At 49.4% G+C, this 15,813-nt stretch overlaps 1 protein-coding gene across 3 annotated transcripts; it reads left to right on the top strand.

Moving 5' to 3' along the window:
- Nucleotides 1–43: 43 nt before the first annotated feature.
- On the top strand, nucleotides 44–15,570 carry LOC138818770 (sororin-like). 3 transcript variants are annotated; one of them, XM_070009861.1, is made up of 10 exons: nucleotides 47–229; nucleotides 448–539; nucleotides 621–686; nucleotides 766–801; nucleotides 6,828–7,232; nucleotides 11,432–11,530; nucleotides 11,844–11,941; nucleotides 12,161–12,259; nucleotides 14,988–15,054; nucleotides 15,185–15,570. In XM_070009861.1, exons 1-10 carry the CDS (start codon nucleotides 184–186, stop codon nucleotides 15,359–15,361), a joined length of 1,185 nt encoding a protein of 394 aa, XP_069865962.1. In that variant the 5' UTR covers nucleotides 47–183; the 3' UTR covers nucleotides 15,362–15,570. The 3 variants fall into 3 exon arrangements, with proteins under 3 accessions (XP_069865964.1, XP_069865962.1, XP_069865963.1); XM_070009862.1 differs by lacking the exon at nucleotides 14,988–15,054 and having other exon boundaries at nucleotides 15,185–15,296; XM_070009863.1 differs by lacking the exons at nucleotides 11,432–11,530; nucleotides 11,844–11,941; nucleotides 12,161–12,259; nucleotides 14,988–15,054; nucleotides 15,185–15,570 and adding an exon at nucleotides 7,422–9,353 and having other exon boundaries at nucleotides 44–229.
- The last annotated feature ends 243 nt before the right edge of the window (nucleotides 15,571–15,813 follow it).

Below are 15,813 nucleotides of genomic sequence, written 5' to 3'. Positions count from 1 at the left end.
TGGGGTGGGTAAATAAAATGAGCGTCCCAGCGTCGCGGTCTTCCTGTCTGGCGTCACTTCCGCTTCCTTCCCATCTGGGCGGGTAATTTGAACGTTTTCGGCAGCAGCAGTCGCAGAAGCTCGTCCTCCTTCCCCTGCGCGAGCGGGTGTTGGCCGCGGCGGTGATCTAGACCGGCGGTAGATATGTCTTCGAGGCGAACGCGGTCCGGAGGGGCCTCTCAGAGTTCCGGTAAGCGGAGGGGCCCAGCCGTTTGGGGAACACACGCGCCTTCCCCTGCCGCCGAAGGAAACTAGTCTCTCCGGAGATGGCGCTCCGCCCCTCCCCCAGAACTTGGTTGGAAACCTCTTGCCTTTTCCAAAATTTGTCTCTAGACTCTAGGATCTAGAATATTCTCCTCTCCGACACACACACACACACGAGCATTTCTTCCCCCCTCCCTTTTTTAGAGTCTAAGACCGCATCTCCTAAGCCCGTGCGCAAGTCCCAGCGGAAATCAGGTTCCGATTTCCCGAAGGTCCTTCCTGAAATCTGGCAGAAGGTGAGTTGTTCAAGGTTTCTTGACTACTGCCCTAGAGCCACCTGGACTAATGTAAATCTCATGATCGCTCCTCTTTCCCAGGCTCCTCAAACAGCTCCAGTCAGAAAGCCCATTGTCTTGAAGAAGATTGTGGCGCATGCTGTAGAGGTGAGGGCTAAGGGAGTGGACTGTCTGGGAGGTCAAGAGTGAGTACCAGCAAATTAATCAATTGCTGTTGTCCCCACAGATCCCAGGGGCCCCCTTGACTCGCAGGAGCCCTAGGGTAAGTTCATTGCCATCTGCTTGGTTGGGGAAGATCCAAGGGTATTCTGGGTGATTACATTTACCTAGGAAACTCTTTTGCAATATTCTGAAACAATCTGCCTTTGAACACCGTCGGGCATTTCTAATCTAGATTATTTCTTGCAGACCTGATTTGTTTGTTCAATTTTGTTTATTTGTTTGGAGGTACTGAAGTTTGACATCAGGACCTACCTAGGCAGGTTTTTAGTTCTTTTTGCCCTGTGTATTTCTACTATTTTCCTTAAAAAGCTGAGTGAGCTATCTCCTAACCATTCTGTACACTGTCTAACCCAGGTTTCTTTTTCCTTTTCTTTTTTTTTTTTCTTTTGGCCAGTCCTGAGGCTTGAACTTTGGGCCTGAGTGCAGTCCCTGAGCTTTTTGTTCAAGGCTAATACTCTGTCACTTGAGCCACAGGGCCACTTCTGCCTTTTACTGTTTATGTTGTACCGAGGACTCGAACCTGGGGCTTCATGCATGCTAGGCAAGCACTCTACCACTAAGCTACACTCCCAGCCTCTAACCCAGTTTTTAAACCCAGTGTGTGTGTGTGTGTGTGTGTGTGTGTGTGTGTGTGTGTGTGTGTGTCTGTGTCTGTGTCTGTGTCTGTGTCTGTGTCTGTGTCTCCTGGGGCTTAGACTCAAGGACTCAAGGTTTGGGTGCTATCCTTGAGCTTTTTTTTTTGCTCAAGACTAGCACTCTACCACTTGAATCAGAGCTCTACTTCTGCCTTTTTTTTTTTTTTTTTTTTTTGGTGGATAATTAGAGATAAATGGCTCACAAGATTTTCCTGCCCAGGCTGGTTATGAACTGTACTGTGAACCACTGGCACCTGGCTCTATCCCAATTTGTTGTTGTTGGTAGTGGTGGTCATGGGACTTGAACTCTGGGCCTGGGCTCTGTCCCTCAGCTCTTCAACTCAAACTGAGCACTACCACTTGAGCCACAGCACCACTTCCAGTTTTCTAGTGGTTTATTGGAGATAAGAGTCTCATGGTCTTTCCTGCCCAGGCTGGCTTTGAACCGTGATCCTTAGATCTCAGCCTCCTGAGTAGCTAGGATTACAGGCATGAGCACCCAGCTTGTTTTTATTTATGGCTGTTAAGAGTTTTGTGCATGGTGGCTTTATAGTTTTGGAATTTGGTATTAAGGATGTTTCAGTAGTAGAAAATCTGAAGATTATAATGAATTAGAAATGTTAAGTGATGCAGAAAAATTCCCGAGGCTTACAAATGAGAACGACATAACCAAGGGATTGCAACATTGTGTGCTAAGGGTTGTTGTAAGGAAATTCTGGAAGCTCTGATGGTACCTAATCTAGACCAGCTACTTCATTGGATGTTTCACTAAAGAAGAAACATCAGCTGGGTGCCAGTAGCTCACACCTGTAATCCTAGCTACTCAGGAGGCTGAGATCTGAGGATCCCAGTTCAAAGCCAGCCAGGGCAGGAAAGTCCAAGAGACTCTTAGCTCCAATAAACCACTAGAAAACCGGAAGTGGCTCTGTGGCATCTGATGAAATCTTTGAGATAAGTAAGGGTATTCTGGGCAAAGGAAGCCATGTTGTCAGGGATCTGGAGTCCAAAGAAAAACTGAGGTTTGGTGAGTAGCAATTTGTTAGATATCTGAAGCCGACCTGGTTAGGAGAGCATGCTAACAGAGAAGATATGAATGAGTCACAAAAGCCATGTTGAGGAGCTTGAGTTTCATCCTTGGGCCTATGAGCAGTTTTGAGAACTATTTTGTTCTTGACCTCCGTCGAGAACCCAGGAACCTCCGTGTATGCTCATCAGGTGCTCTATCACTGAGATGTTCCTGACCAGCCTTTGGAATGCTTTAAGAAGCAAGGTAGTGGGGCTGGGAAGGTGGCTCAGTGGTAGAGCGCTTGCCTTGCATGCTCAAGGCCCTGGGTTCGATTCCTCAGCACCACATAAGAAAAAAGCCGGAAGTGGCGCTGTGGCTCAAGTGGTAGAGTGCTAGCCTTGAGCTGAAGAGCTGAGGGACAGCGCCCAGGCCCAGAGTTCAGGCTCCACGACTGGACCCAAAAAAAAAAAAAGAAGCAAGGTAGTGACCAAGTCAAGCTTGAATGTTATGGAAAGAGCCTCCTAGGTACTGTGTGAGTGGCTGGAAAGCTGAGACTACAGATCAGGTAGAAGGATGTGATGTCCAGGAATCCTGAAGTGAGATGATGAGAGCCTAAGGTAATAGGCAGGATGGTGCCCCACTCCCCCTGCTCTCCATACTGCCATCTGATCCGCTGGGCTGCGCTTCAACACACCTTCCCTGAGCACCCTTACCCTATCATTGTTAGATTTCTCTGTGGAATTTTCCATAGACCTTAACATCTGATAGTGTACTAGTTTTCATGTTTCTGACTTTTCTCTCCTCTCTATGAACCTAAATATCTTGAGAACTAGGACCTCTTATCTCCCAGAGTTCAGGCCCCACGACCGACCCCCCCCAAAAAAAAAATTAACAAAAACAAAACCCTTGAGGCCAAAATATACCAGACATCAAAGAACAAACAAGGAGGGGCTCACACCTGTCATCCTACCTATTCAAGAGGCAGAAGTTGGAGGTGTAGTTCAAGACCTCCGCCAACAACAACAAAAACCCACAGGACCCTATGTCAAAAAGGAACTAAAAAAAGCAAAAGGGCTAGGGGCCTGGCTCTAGTGGTAAAGCACCTGCCTAACAGGATGAGGCCCCTATACTGCAAAAACAACAAAATACCAGTGTGGCTAAAGTAAGCTTAAAGATGAAGTTATGGGCTGGAGGCTGGTATTACAGGGTGCTTGGTAGGCCACTGGAAGGAATTTGCTGAGACCGAGGAAGCCAGGCCAAGGCTGTGAATAGTTAAGGTTTATCTGCACATGGGGTTTAGAGCTTTACATGCTGGCTCCTCAGAACCTCACGCTCAGCTCCAAGGCGGAAGGCTGTCCCCTGCTATGGAGTCCAGATCAGCCCTGCTTTTCTCTGCTGGTATCATTACCATGCTGTCTTTTAGTTCCAGTACAGCTACTCTGGCCCGGCTGCTGGCTGACTTATTCATGTCCTAGGCAGAAGTGGGGAGTCTTGAGGGCAAGAGTCTTCACCTGTCTGGCTGACCCTGCTTTAGTCCAACACCCACAGCAGAGTCCCACATGTTGGAGGTGCTCAGTAAGTACTTACTGAATTAACATACAAGAAATCTGACATGGCACTCTCTGGAGGCCAAGGCACCGTGGAAGCAGGACAAATCCAATGACTCCTGTAGTTTAATACAAGGAGGTAAACTGGTCACCAAAGAGAGACACTTCTAGCCAGGTAATTGCTCACGCCTATAATTCTAGCCACTTGGGAGGCAGAAATTGGAAAAATGTGGTTTGAAGCCAGCATAGGCAAAAAAAAATTTTTTTTTGAGACCCCACCTTGACCAATTGCTAGGTACAGATGTGATGGTGTGTATCTGACATCCTAGCCACACAGGGAAGCACCAGGAGGATCACAGTTCAGGCCAGCATAAAGCAACATCCTATCTAAAAAACCAACACAAAAAGGGGCTGGAGCCAGGTGCCGGTGGCTCACACCTGTAATCCTAGTTACTCAGGAGGCTGAGATCTGAGGATCCCAGTTCAAAGCCAGCCTGGACAGGAAAGTCCGTGTAATTCTTATCTACAATAAACAACCAGAAAACTGGAAGTGGCGCTGTAGCTCAAGTGGTAGAGCGCTAGCCTTGAGCTGAAGACCTGAGGGATAGCACTCAAGCCCAGAGTTCAAGCCCCATGACTGACAAAAAAAAGGAGGGGGGCTGGAAAAGCGGTTAAAGCGGTAGAGTGCTTGCCTAACAAGAGGTTGAAACCAAACTCCAGTACTGCCTCCCCACAAAAAAGGCAGCCAGGTGCGGTGTCTCACACCTGTAATCCTAGCTACTCAGAAGGCTGACACCTGAGGATCATGGTTTAAAAAGCTAGCCTGGACAGGAAAGTCCATGAAATTCTTATCTCCAATGAACCACCAGAAAACTGGAAGTGGAGGTATGGCTCAAAGTGATAGAGTGCTAGCTAGCCTTGAGAGAAAAAAACTCTGGAACAGTGCGGAGGTCAAGTCAAGGTCCACAAACAAAAAAGAGGGAGATTTCCTAGCCTCAAGTTTTTGGAGAAATCAGACCTATAGTTCTTAGGAAATGGGATGCTGAACAGAACAGGGCCTCTTGATTACTTTTTGCTCATCCTCTACAGCCAAGCAGTCATCCAGATCTTAAAAAAAAAAAAAAAAAAAAGGATAACTATGAACTCTGGGCCTGGGCGCTGTCCCTCAGCTCTTCAGCTCAAGGTGAGCGCTCTACCACTAGAGCCACAGTGCCACTTCCAGTTTTCCGAGTGGTTTATTGGAGATAGAGTCTCAGGCAGTGGTTCACGCCTGTAATCCTAGCTACACAGGAGGCTGAGATCTGAGGATCTCAGTTCAAAGCCAGCCCCAGCTGGGGCAGGAAAGTCCGTGAGACTCTCATCTCCCATAAACCACTAGCAAACCGGAAGTGGCGCTGTAGCTTAATGGTAGAGCGCTCGCCTTGAGCTGACAAGCACATGGACAGGGCCCAAGCCCAGAGTTCAAGCCCCGACCGACCAAAAATAAAAGTCTCAGGGACTTTTCTGCCCCGGCTGGCTTTGAACCATGATCCTCAGATCTCAGCCTCCTGAGTAGCTAGGATTACAGGCGTGAGCCACCAGTACCTGGCTGTTTTTGTTATTTTTGTCAGTACTAGCTAGGACTTGCATTCAGGACCTGGACCCTTAGCTTCTTCTTTGTTCAAGGCTAGCACTCTTGCCACTTGAGCTACAGCTCCACTTCCAGCTTTTTGCTGGTTAATTGCTGGGAAGACTTTCCTGCCCAGACTAACTTCAAACCTTTGGCAATCTTCCCATCTCAGGCTCCTGAGTAGCTGGGATTATAGGTGGGAGCCCCTGGTGTCCAGCTGGCCTCAAGGTTCTGTACCTCCTATTCCTGCTGTTGCTAATACTTCAGATATCCACACAACCTCTTCCCCAGCTTCAAGTTGTAGCTCATGTCCCCTTCTCTGTGAGGCCTACAATCCTAACCTCATTTCTCTCTCCTGTTCTGCTTTCTTTTCTCATTTTCCTTATCTGGTTTTCCCCTACTAAAACAAGAAGGGCTGTGGTGCCATGTCTTTTCTGTTGCATTCCCTGCTGTACTCCCAGTGCCCAGTGCAGGACAGATGATGCAGTAGGTACTTAGTGGTGACTGAGTGAACATGTGGAAGAGTCTTTAGCAGCTGCATGACAAAGGGACCATTGAGGGCGAGTCTAGGAACAGAGCTGTTGTTGAGCTGGTATAGAAGATAATTAGGGAGCTCATGTGAGCTAGTGAGAGGGGGGTACTGGGCACATGTGTCACAAGTAGATTCTGCAAGAGCAATCTCCTTTCTTTTCCTTTCTCTTTTTTCTTTCTTTCTTTCTTTCTTTTTTTTTTTTTTTTGTCAGTCATGGGGCCTGAATTGGGGGCCTGGGCACTGTCCCTCAGCTCTTCAGCTTAAGGCTAGTGCTCTACCACTTGAGCCATAGCACCACTTCTGGCTTTTTCTGCTTATGTGGTACAGGAGGAATCGAACCCAGGCCTCATGCATGCAAGGCAAGCACTCTACCCCTGAGCCACCTTTCCAGACCCTCTTCTTTCTTTTTCTGTGTGCTGGTACTTGGGCTTGAACTCATGGCCAGAGTTCTCTCCTCAGCTTTTTACTTAAGGCTGGCGCTCCATGACTTGAGCGACACCTCTACTTCTGGTTATTTGGTTGCTGGTTAATTAGAAGTATGAGTCTTTTGGACTTTTCTGCCTAGGTTGGTTTCAAACTGTGATCCTCAGATCTTAGCCTCCTGAGTAGCTAGGATTACAAGCGTGAGTAACCAGACTGCAGTCTTTATCCTTTTACCCCTCAATCTCCTCAGGCCTTGTTGGGAGGGAGTGGTCTGGCTGTATAACAGGGAAGCATTCTCTCCTTTCCTGGCACAGATTGCCTTTTTCTTGGAGAAAGAGAATAACCCTCCTTACCAAGAGACAACTAAGGAGGACCTCTTCAATCCTGTCCCCATGACCCCGAACACCACACCTGTGCTGACCATCAGCTCTGTCCACCAGCAAGAACTAGATGCTAGAGATATGGAAATGTCAAAGAAAGTCAGGCGATCCTACAGCCGTCTGCAGACCCCTGGCTCCACCTCCACACCTGGCTGCGGGTCCTGCTTTGGCTTTGATAGCCTTGAAGACTTGTCTGGAGTCTCACCCGTGGTGTGTTCAAAAATAACTGACATCTCCAAGGCCCCTGCCAAGCTGCTGATCCCAGACCCAACACTCCCTGGAATTTCTCCCCCTGTCGTGAAGGAGAAACGGAAGAAGAAAAAGGTGCCTGAGATCTTGGTGAGTGAGGGCCGGGCCTGCTCTGCATTGGACATGTCCTGTCCTTGTGGGAGGATGCACAGGGACAGGGCTTAGCTCTGGCTCTTGGGAGAAGGCAACACCTTCAGGATGTGGGTGACATGCTCCAGCCAACATGGCCGCCCTCCTCATTCACTTGCCCCATTTCTCTTCCCCTCCCCTCCCCCTCAGAAATCGGAGCTGGATGAATGGGCTGCAGCCATGAATGCTGAGTTTGAAGCTGCTGAGCAGTTTAATCTCCTGGTTGAATGAAATGAAGTGGGGGTAAACTGGTCAGATTCTCCCTTGCCTTCTGTATATACTTCCCTTTCAGTGGAAAAGACACCTGGCATCCCCTCTGTTGGCTTTGCTAGCTGTTTAGGTGCCTCTCTGAGAAGCCTGTCTGTCTTGCCTCTCAGGGAAACTGTCTTGGTTTCAGAACTGGGCCCTGCTTGGAGCTGACTACTCAGCAGTGTCCTGACCAGTCCTGCTGTCCTTCCTACTGCTCCAGCCTGGATATGAGAGGCCACCTCTGCTCTTAAGTAGACGTGGTTGCTCAAACCAGCCCAGACAGAAACAGGCCCCAAGAGGATGGCCAGCTTCCGGCTGTCTCGAGTTGCTCTCTATTGGTGGCAGGGGTCCTAGCCAGGAGCTGTTCTATATAAAGAGGTTTGGGATTCAATTCTGTGGATAATCCCAAGAGAGAATGCTGGGAGACAGTTTTGCTCATCAGGAAGAAGAAGATAGACATTGAGCCCACAGAGCCCAAGTTCTAAGGGAACCGTGGCTGGGTTTCAGACTGTAAATACTTCCTAGTAGGAACTATGGTTTTGGTTTTGTTTTTGGGGTTTTGTTTTTATTGGTTACAGGGCTGTCCCTGAGCTCTCCTTGCTCAAGACTAGCGCTCTGCCACTCTGAGCCACATTGCCACTTCCGGTTTCCTGGTGGTTCATTGGAGATAAGAATCTCATGGACTTTGCTGCCTGGAGTGGCTTTGAACCATGACCCTCAGATCTCAGCCTCCTGAGTAGCTAGGATTACAGGTGTGAGCCACTGGCACCCAGTAGGAACTGTGTATCATACGTCTGTATTTTGGTATTGAGCTTTTGTAAATGCCAGACTGGTGGAACACTGCTGCTAGGAACAAAGAGTGCCACTGGGTGCCATGAACTCCCTGTGCACTGGAAGCTGAGGCTTGGCTCTTGGCTGGTCCCTTGCGTAAGGGCAGGGGTCACCCATTTTGTCACCCACCTCTTGTTTCTTTTTCTTTTTTGGCTAGTCCTAGGGCTTGAACTCAGCCTGGGCACTGTCCCTGAGCCTCTTTTGTGCTCAAGGCTAGCACTCTACCACTTGAGCTACAGAGCCACTTCCAGCTTTTTCTGAGTAGATAATTGAAGATGAGTCTTGGACATTCCTGCCTGGGCTGGCTTCAAACCGAGATCCTCAAATCTCAGCCTCCTGAGTAGCTAGGATTACAGGTGTGAGCCACTGGCACCTGGCTCCACCTCTGTTTCTTACAAATAAGCTACCTAGAGTCCTGGGTTCCAGAATGAGGATCCAAAGGTCACAGTGCCACCAACATTTTACAGTGACATTAGTAAACTTCCAAGCCGCTCTCCAAACGCCAGGAAGCTGCAGGCTGATAGTGACTTTCACACTGAGCTTCCTTGTGTTCGGTGGGACCCCTGCCTAGGCAAGTGCTAGGAGTAGAAATGGGGTGGGGGTGGGGGGCAGGCTATCCCATTGTCTCTGGGGCATTGTCGCCACCACTCGTTTTCCTAAATTCTATTGGAAAGTTCCCTGTGTCCCCTGACTCCCACCATATCCATGCAGCTGCACTTTTGGTTTGCAACTTCACAGAAGTAGAAACTGAAGAGCGGGGGAGGGGCCGGAGGGGTACCAGCCTGGTGGGCACTGCTGGAGCCATCTCTGAGGCCTGGACTGTCCATTCAACACCTCATCCTCTGTCTGGCTCTGCAAGCAAGTCTCCTGGCCAGAGGGAGGCAAGATGTTCTTGCCTAGACCATAGTGGAGGAGCCCTGGTCCTCGACTGACGGGGTGGGACTTGGGAGTCCAGGAGTGGATCTCACCCCGTCCCGGAGGAACTGACCTTGCGGTGGAGAACACGGGTTTTGTTTTGATTAAAGAGTTTCTCTGCTCATAGACTGTGCTTGTTTCATTGGGTGGAAGCCAGCATGGCCGGTGTAAAGCCCAGGATGCCCAGCTTTCTTTAAGCCACATTACTTTGCCCTGGTCCATCCCTTCCCCACTCTTAGGTCTGTTTCTTCTCTAATCATTTGGGCCGTCCTAGGAAGGACTGCCTAGACAGGAAAGAGACTGGGTTTGATTGTGGCTGCTAAGCCATCTCCTACCCTGGAGAGAGGTGTGCCACCAAATTCCCTCCAGAGCCAGCTCTGCTGCCTCAGCTTTCTTGGAAGGAGCCTGTGGCCCATGCTGTGCCTTAGCCTGGCTCCAGCACAGGAGTGCGTGTTGCGGGGGTCTCTGGGAGCTGCTCAGAGATGCCAGTTCCCCCACTTGGTCTGAGGTGACCCCACCCCTTTGTCCTTTGGATGTGGGGCTTGAACTCAGGGCCTAGGCACTCTCCTTGAGCTCTTTTGCTTAAGGCTAGCACTGTACTACTTGAAGCCACAGTTCTGCCATTTTGAGCCATGGTTCCACTTCCATTTTTCTGACGGTTTATTGGAGATAAGAGTCTCACGGACTTTCCTGCCTGGGCTGGCTTTAAACCATGATACTTAGATCTCAGCCTCCAGAGTAGCTAGGATTACAGGCATGAGCCACTTGTCAGATTGCTCCCTTCTCCCTAGTTTATTCCAGTGTCCTTGTTACTCCATTTGCTGTTTAGTAACCAATGTGGCCTAATGGTTAACACTATCTAGGGCAGCTCCCTCGGCCTCCTGCATCTGCATCTAGTCTTAAGTCCCTTGGGGTCCACTGGCCTTAAGGAGGCTCTGGCCCAAGGACAGGTGGTTCTCAGAGCAACTGGGCATAGACAGCTTTGTTCCTATCATGTAATCACACTACATGACTGGCAAGCCATTTTTTTTTTTTTGGCGGTCCTTGGGCTCGAACTCAGGGCCTGTCCTCTGTCCCTGAGCCTCTGTGTGCTCAAGACTAATACTACCTTGAGCCACAGTGCCACTTTCAGCCTTTCCTGTTTATGTAGCACTGGGGAATTGAACCCAGGGACTCATGCATGCTAGGCAAGCACTCTACCACTGAGCCACATTTCTGAGCCTATTTTTGGTTTTCTGGTAGTTAACTGGAGCTAAGAGTCTCCCTGGACTTTCCTGCTTGGGCTTGCATTGAACCACAATCCTTAGATCTCAGCCTTCTGAGTAGCTAAGATTACAGGTGTGAGTCATGGATGCTCAACTCTTTCCATTGATTTGCTTCTGTGTCCATCTGACTTATATGGTGCTGGTGCTGGGATTTGTGCTCAGGGCCTGGGCGCTGACTTCTAGCTTTCAGTTTTTTTGTTCAAGGATGGTGCTCTACTACTTGTGCCACGTCTCCATTATCAGTTCTTTGCTGGCTAATTAAAAGTCCCATGGACTTTACTGAATAGGGGCTTCAAACTGGGATCCTCAGACCTCAGCCTCCTGAGTATTATAGATGTGAACCACCTGTGCCTGGCTTTGACAGATCATTTCTATAACCAAGAATGGAGGTTTTCTGCTTTCAAAACAAAACAAAAAAAAACCTTGTAAGATCCTTAAAAAATTGTCCTCTCAATTCCATTCTCCCCATATACACCCAACTTGTATTTATAGGGAGTCAGTGTGCAAAATCTGTTTACATGTAGCTTTGGTAAGATGTTAGATGCCTAGAAAAATTGAATTTCAGATTCTGAATAATTGTGTGTGTGTGTGTGACAAATGAAGGCTTCATATATGCTACACAGCTTTACCACTGAGCTGCAGCCCTAATCCTAAATAATTTTTTTTATTGCCTCCATATCCCAAATGTTTCAGACAATATACTCAAGAACTATTCATTTTTAACATGAAATTGAGTTTAACTGGGCATGGCGTGTTGTATTGGTCCCTCTGGCAAGCTTGAGGGCTCTAGCTTGCTGGATGGCGCCGTTTTGGTACTATCCCAAGGATACCAGGTCAGGCTGGTATCCTTGGAGGTAGGGTGGCACACGTAGGTCCCAACCAGGCCTGTGTCTTCCTCAGTCTTCCAGCGATAGTAGAAGAGTCCACTCTGGACAGGATGTGCAGCCTGTTGAACAGAAGTCTGAAGAATTTCAAGCCTCCAAGGAGTCAGACGAAGAGGTGACAACAATCCCGGGGGCCTCCCGAGGCAGAGGGCAGGGGTGGCAGGAGGGCTGGAGATGCTCTTCTGGCTGGGTGGAGACCTGAGCTCCCTTGGTTGCACCCTGTCCTGTCGCTGCAGCCTCTAGCTGCTGGGGAGCCTGAACACCTCCCATTCATACCTTGCGCTCCTCTCCCACCACCCTTCCTCCATGGGTGAGGGCGGGAGTGCAGGGTGGCCCTGAAAAGCAGGGAGACAGTGGGAGGGAGAGCCTAGGCTGCTGGGTGAGCAGCCTCATGCTGCTTCAGTCACTATGGCATCTTCTCTGAAAAGCCACCATTTGAGGATCAAATGCCAGACCTGCAGTCAGCACCTACTGTCAGATTCCTGTTTACACTCCTCAACACGCCCGAGACCAAGGACTCTGAGTCGTAAGGCTGGGGGAGCAGGTGGGAAGGCGGGGGGGGGGGGCAGGGAAGAGCAGAGGGGACTTCCTTTCCCGTGGGAATACTGCTCAGCCCTGAGCTGTGCAAAGGTGACGCCTGTCTGGACTAAAGGAGCCCAGGTCTCAGGCTGGGCAGCCCCATTCACTCCCTACCCAACTTACCCTCACTTGAGGCTGACCGTGAATCACTTGCTCACTCTCCCAGAGACTCAGATACCCAGGATAATCAGTTCCTCGATCAGGACGACTGGGGTCCCAAACAAACCTCAAAGGAGATGAGGGAATTGCATCATGAGTGCATGAGGTGAGCGGGGATGGGAGAAAAGGGGCATGTTGGATGACAGAATGTCCCCCACTGCTGCTGGCCTGATTCTTTTTGTTGGTTGATTTTCTTTTTTGGTGGGGGTGGGGGGGCGGGGTCCGGTCATGGGGCCTGAACTCGGCCTGGGCGCTGTCCCTCAGCTCTTTGGCTCAAGGCTAGCACTCTACCACTTGAGACACCGCGCCACTTCCGGCTTTTTTTTTTTCTTTTCTGCTTATGTGGTGCTGAGGAATCAAACCCAGGGCCTCAAGCATGCAAGGCAAGTGCTCTACCACTGAGCCACCTTCCCAGCCCTTGTTGGTTAGTTTTTGTGCTGGTACTGGGGTATGAACTCAGAACCTGTATCCCGTCCCTTGGCTTTTTTGCTCAAGGCTGGCTGACACTCTACCACTTGAGCCACAGTTGCACATTCAGTTTTTTAGTGGTTAGTTGGAGATAAGACTCTCATAGACTTTCCTGCGGGGGCTGACTTTAAACCCTGATCCTTGGATCTCAGTGTCCTGAGTAGCTAGGATTACAAGGTGTGAGCCAGCAGCACCTGGCATTGGGCAGGTGCTGTAGGTTGGTATCCACATGCTGTGCTTTTCCCTTGCCTGTACTGAGTCTGCAGCATGACCTTGCCATCATCTTCCCAACAGCAGTGTCCTCTCATACCTCATGGGTGTGGGGACCCTGGGCTTCTCTTTCCATCATGTGTGTGTCCACGTTGCCTGGCAGGTAGGAGACCAGTAACTGCATTATCAGGGATCTTTTTCCTTTTTGTTGTGTTGGTCATGGAGCTTAAACTTAGTGTCTGGGCGCTGTTCCTGAGCACTTGTGTGCAAGCCTAGAACTCTATTGCTTTGAGCTACAGCACCATTTCTGGTTTTGTAGTGGTTAATTGGAGATGAGAATCTCATGGCTGGCTTTGAACTGAGATCCTCAGATCTCAGCTCCTGAGTAGCTAGGATTACAGGTGTGAGCCACCACTGCCCAGCAAGAAATGGATACATTACTAAATGCTTATGACATACCAAAATGAAACAAAGAAGATGAAAAACAACCTAAACAGGTCTATAATTTGTAATGAGATTGAAGCAATAATAAAGAATCTTCCAAAGCTGGGCACTGGTAATGGTAGTTACTTAGGAGGCTGAGATTTGAGGATTATGGTTCAAAGCTAGCCCAGTAAAATCTGTGAAATTTTATCTCCAATTAAACACCAGAAAACCAGAAGTGGCACTTTGGCTCAAAGTGGTAGAGCACCTTGAGCAAAAGGTGCCCGGAACTAAGATTCCCTACTGAATTCTATCAGACCTCTAAAGCACAGCAATTCACCCCAACTCTTCCATAAAACAAGAAAAGAAGGATTCTTCCAAACTCATTTTACAAAACCAGGATCACGGGCTGGGAAGGTGGCTCAGTGGTAGAGCGCTTGCCTTGCATGCCTGAGGCCCTGGGTTCGATTCCTCAGCACCACATAAGCAAAAAGAAAAAAGCCAGAAGTGGCGCTGTGGCTCAAGTGGTAGAGCGCTAGCCTTGAGCTGAAGAGCTGAGGGACAGCGCCCAGGCCCAGAGTTCAGGCCCCACGACCGGACCCAAAAAAAAAAACCAAAAAAAAAACTAGTATCACCCTGATACTGAAAGTGAACAAAGATACAACAACAACAGAGAAACTGTGGGACAATTTCCCTGATGAACATAGACACAAAAATTGTTCAGAAGATTCTTGCAAGGCCCCGGTGGTTCATTGTTGTAATCCTAGCTAATCAGGAGCCTGAGATCTGAGGTTCATAGTTCCAAACCAGCCTGGCAGACAAATCTATGAGACTCATATCTTTTATTTTTATTCATTTTTTGTTTTTGTTTTTCTTTTTTGGTTGGCTGTGGGGCCTGAACTCTGGGCCTGGGTGCTGTCCCTCAGCTCTTCAGCTCAAAGCTAGCATTCTACCACTTGAGCCACAGCACCACTTCCGGCTTTTTCTGCTTATGTGGTACTGAGGAATCGAGTCCAGGGTCTCATGCATAGGAGGCAAGCACTCTACCACTGAGCCACCTTCCCAGCCCCTACTCATACCTTTTTTTTTTTGGGTCCGGTCATGGGGCCTGAACTCTGGGCCTGGGCGCTGTCCCTCAGCTCTTCAGCTCAAGGCTAGTGCTCTACCACTTGAGCCACAGCGTCACTTCTGGCTTTTTTCTTTTTGCTTATGTGGTGCTGAGGAATCGAACCCAGGGCCTCATGCATGCAAGGCAAGTGCTCTACCACTGAGCCACCTTCCCAGCCCCTGACTCATACCTTTTAACAAGCAAAAAGCCAGAAGTAGAGCTATGACTGAAGTGGTAGAACACCAGCCTTGTGCAAAAAACACTTAAGGAGTAGTACCCAGGCCCTGAGTCCCAGCTCTCATACCAACACACACACACACACACACACACACACTCTCTCTCTCTTTCTCTCTCGCTCTTTCTCTCTCTCTCTCTAAAAGAGAGGGAAGAAAAGGAAGGAAAAGCTGGATTAATTCCTCTGGGGACTGACCCTAAATCTTAATGTAATTTTGATTTTTATTTCCGGGGCTGAGTCACATGGGCAGGACAGTTTCTTCTCTAATGGGGTGTCATAAAGATGGGGCTCCTAGTGAAACCCTGGTCCCTGTGGCTGCTGCAGGAGATGGGAGGGCGGAAGTTGCTTGGGGAGAGCCTGGAGGGTTCAGGGGGTCTCTGTGCACTTTAGGCTTCTGGATGCCGTGAGCATTACCCAGATGGAAAACCTGGCCTTGAAGGAGAAGCTGCAAAGCCTGGTGAGACTGACCCTCTGTCCAGGAATCTGCTTTGACACGGCTTCCTCCCACCCCACCCCACCCCACCCCAGTGCTTCGGGAGCATAGGCAGTCCTATGGCTCAGCTGCGCCCTTCCACCCTTTGTTCCAGTCTACTACTTTGTACCAGAGCATGAAGGAAGAAGTCCTGGCCTTTCAGGAGGAAGCTAAGATGGCTCTGGAGGAAACTGATAATGATGACAGTGGTGATGATGGTGATGATGATGATGATGACAATGACAACGATGATGACGATGACGACGACGATGATGACTATAGTGATAGATGACAAAGAGGAGGGGGCACCTGTGCTGTTCCAGGTGCCTGTCTATAGTCTTGCTTATAAGAGCCTCCCTCACCTTTCCCTGCCACAGCCCACCTGACCTTCCTCGTATCCACAGTAACCACAGCCAGTCCTGGACAGACCCTAGCCAGGGATACCTCCTGGAGAAGCAGATGCCTCATTAGGTCTTGGCAATAAAGTCTGCCTGAGATTCAGCTCACCACGCGTCTGTGGCCTTGTGAGGTTCAGGAGACTTTGACCAGTGCATGGGGTGTGAAGGAATTCACAAGAGGCAGAGGAGCAAGCAGAGGCAAAGGGAGGGAAGGGTGGACACGGCAGTCAGTGTCTGCTCTGAGTAGGGTTGGAACTATTTGCTGCTGTTGTAGATTTGGGGCTTGAACCCAGGGCCTCGGAGCTGTCCCTGAACTTTTTCTGCTCAAAGCTAGTGCTCTACCACT

Source organism: Dipodomys merriami, unplaced genomic scaffold (assembly GCF_024711535.1).
Source record: "Dipodomys merriami isolate MVZ:Mamm:240054 unplaced genomic scaffold, mDipMer1.0.p SCAF_78, whole genome shotgun sequence".
In the NCBI taxonomy this organism is placed as follows: domain Eukaryota; kingdom Metazoa; phylum Chordata; class Mammalia; order Rodentia; family Heteromyidae; genus Dipodomys; species Dipodomys merriami.
This window is presented reverse-complemented; position numbering and strand designations above follow the sequence as displayed.

What these genes read in the sequence shown, in the direction of transcription:
- LOC138818770 (XM_070009861.1), top strand. Translation starts at nt 184, where the DNA reads ATGTCTTCGAGGCGAACGCGGTCCGGAGGGGCCTCTCAGAGTTCCG. An exon ending in TTGTGGCGCATGCTGTAGAG is followed by an intron (nt 687 to 765) that starts GTGAGGGCTAAG and finishes TTGTCCCCACAG; the next exon opens with ATCCCAGGGGCCCCCTTGAC. An exon ending in TTGCATCATGAGTGCATGAG is followed by an intron (nt 12,260 to 14,987) that starts GTGAGCGGGGAT and finishes TGTGCACTTTAG; the next exon opens with GCTTCTGGATGCCGTGAGCA.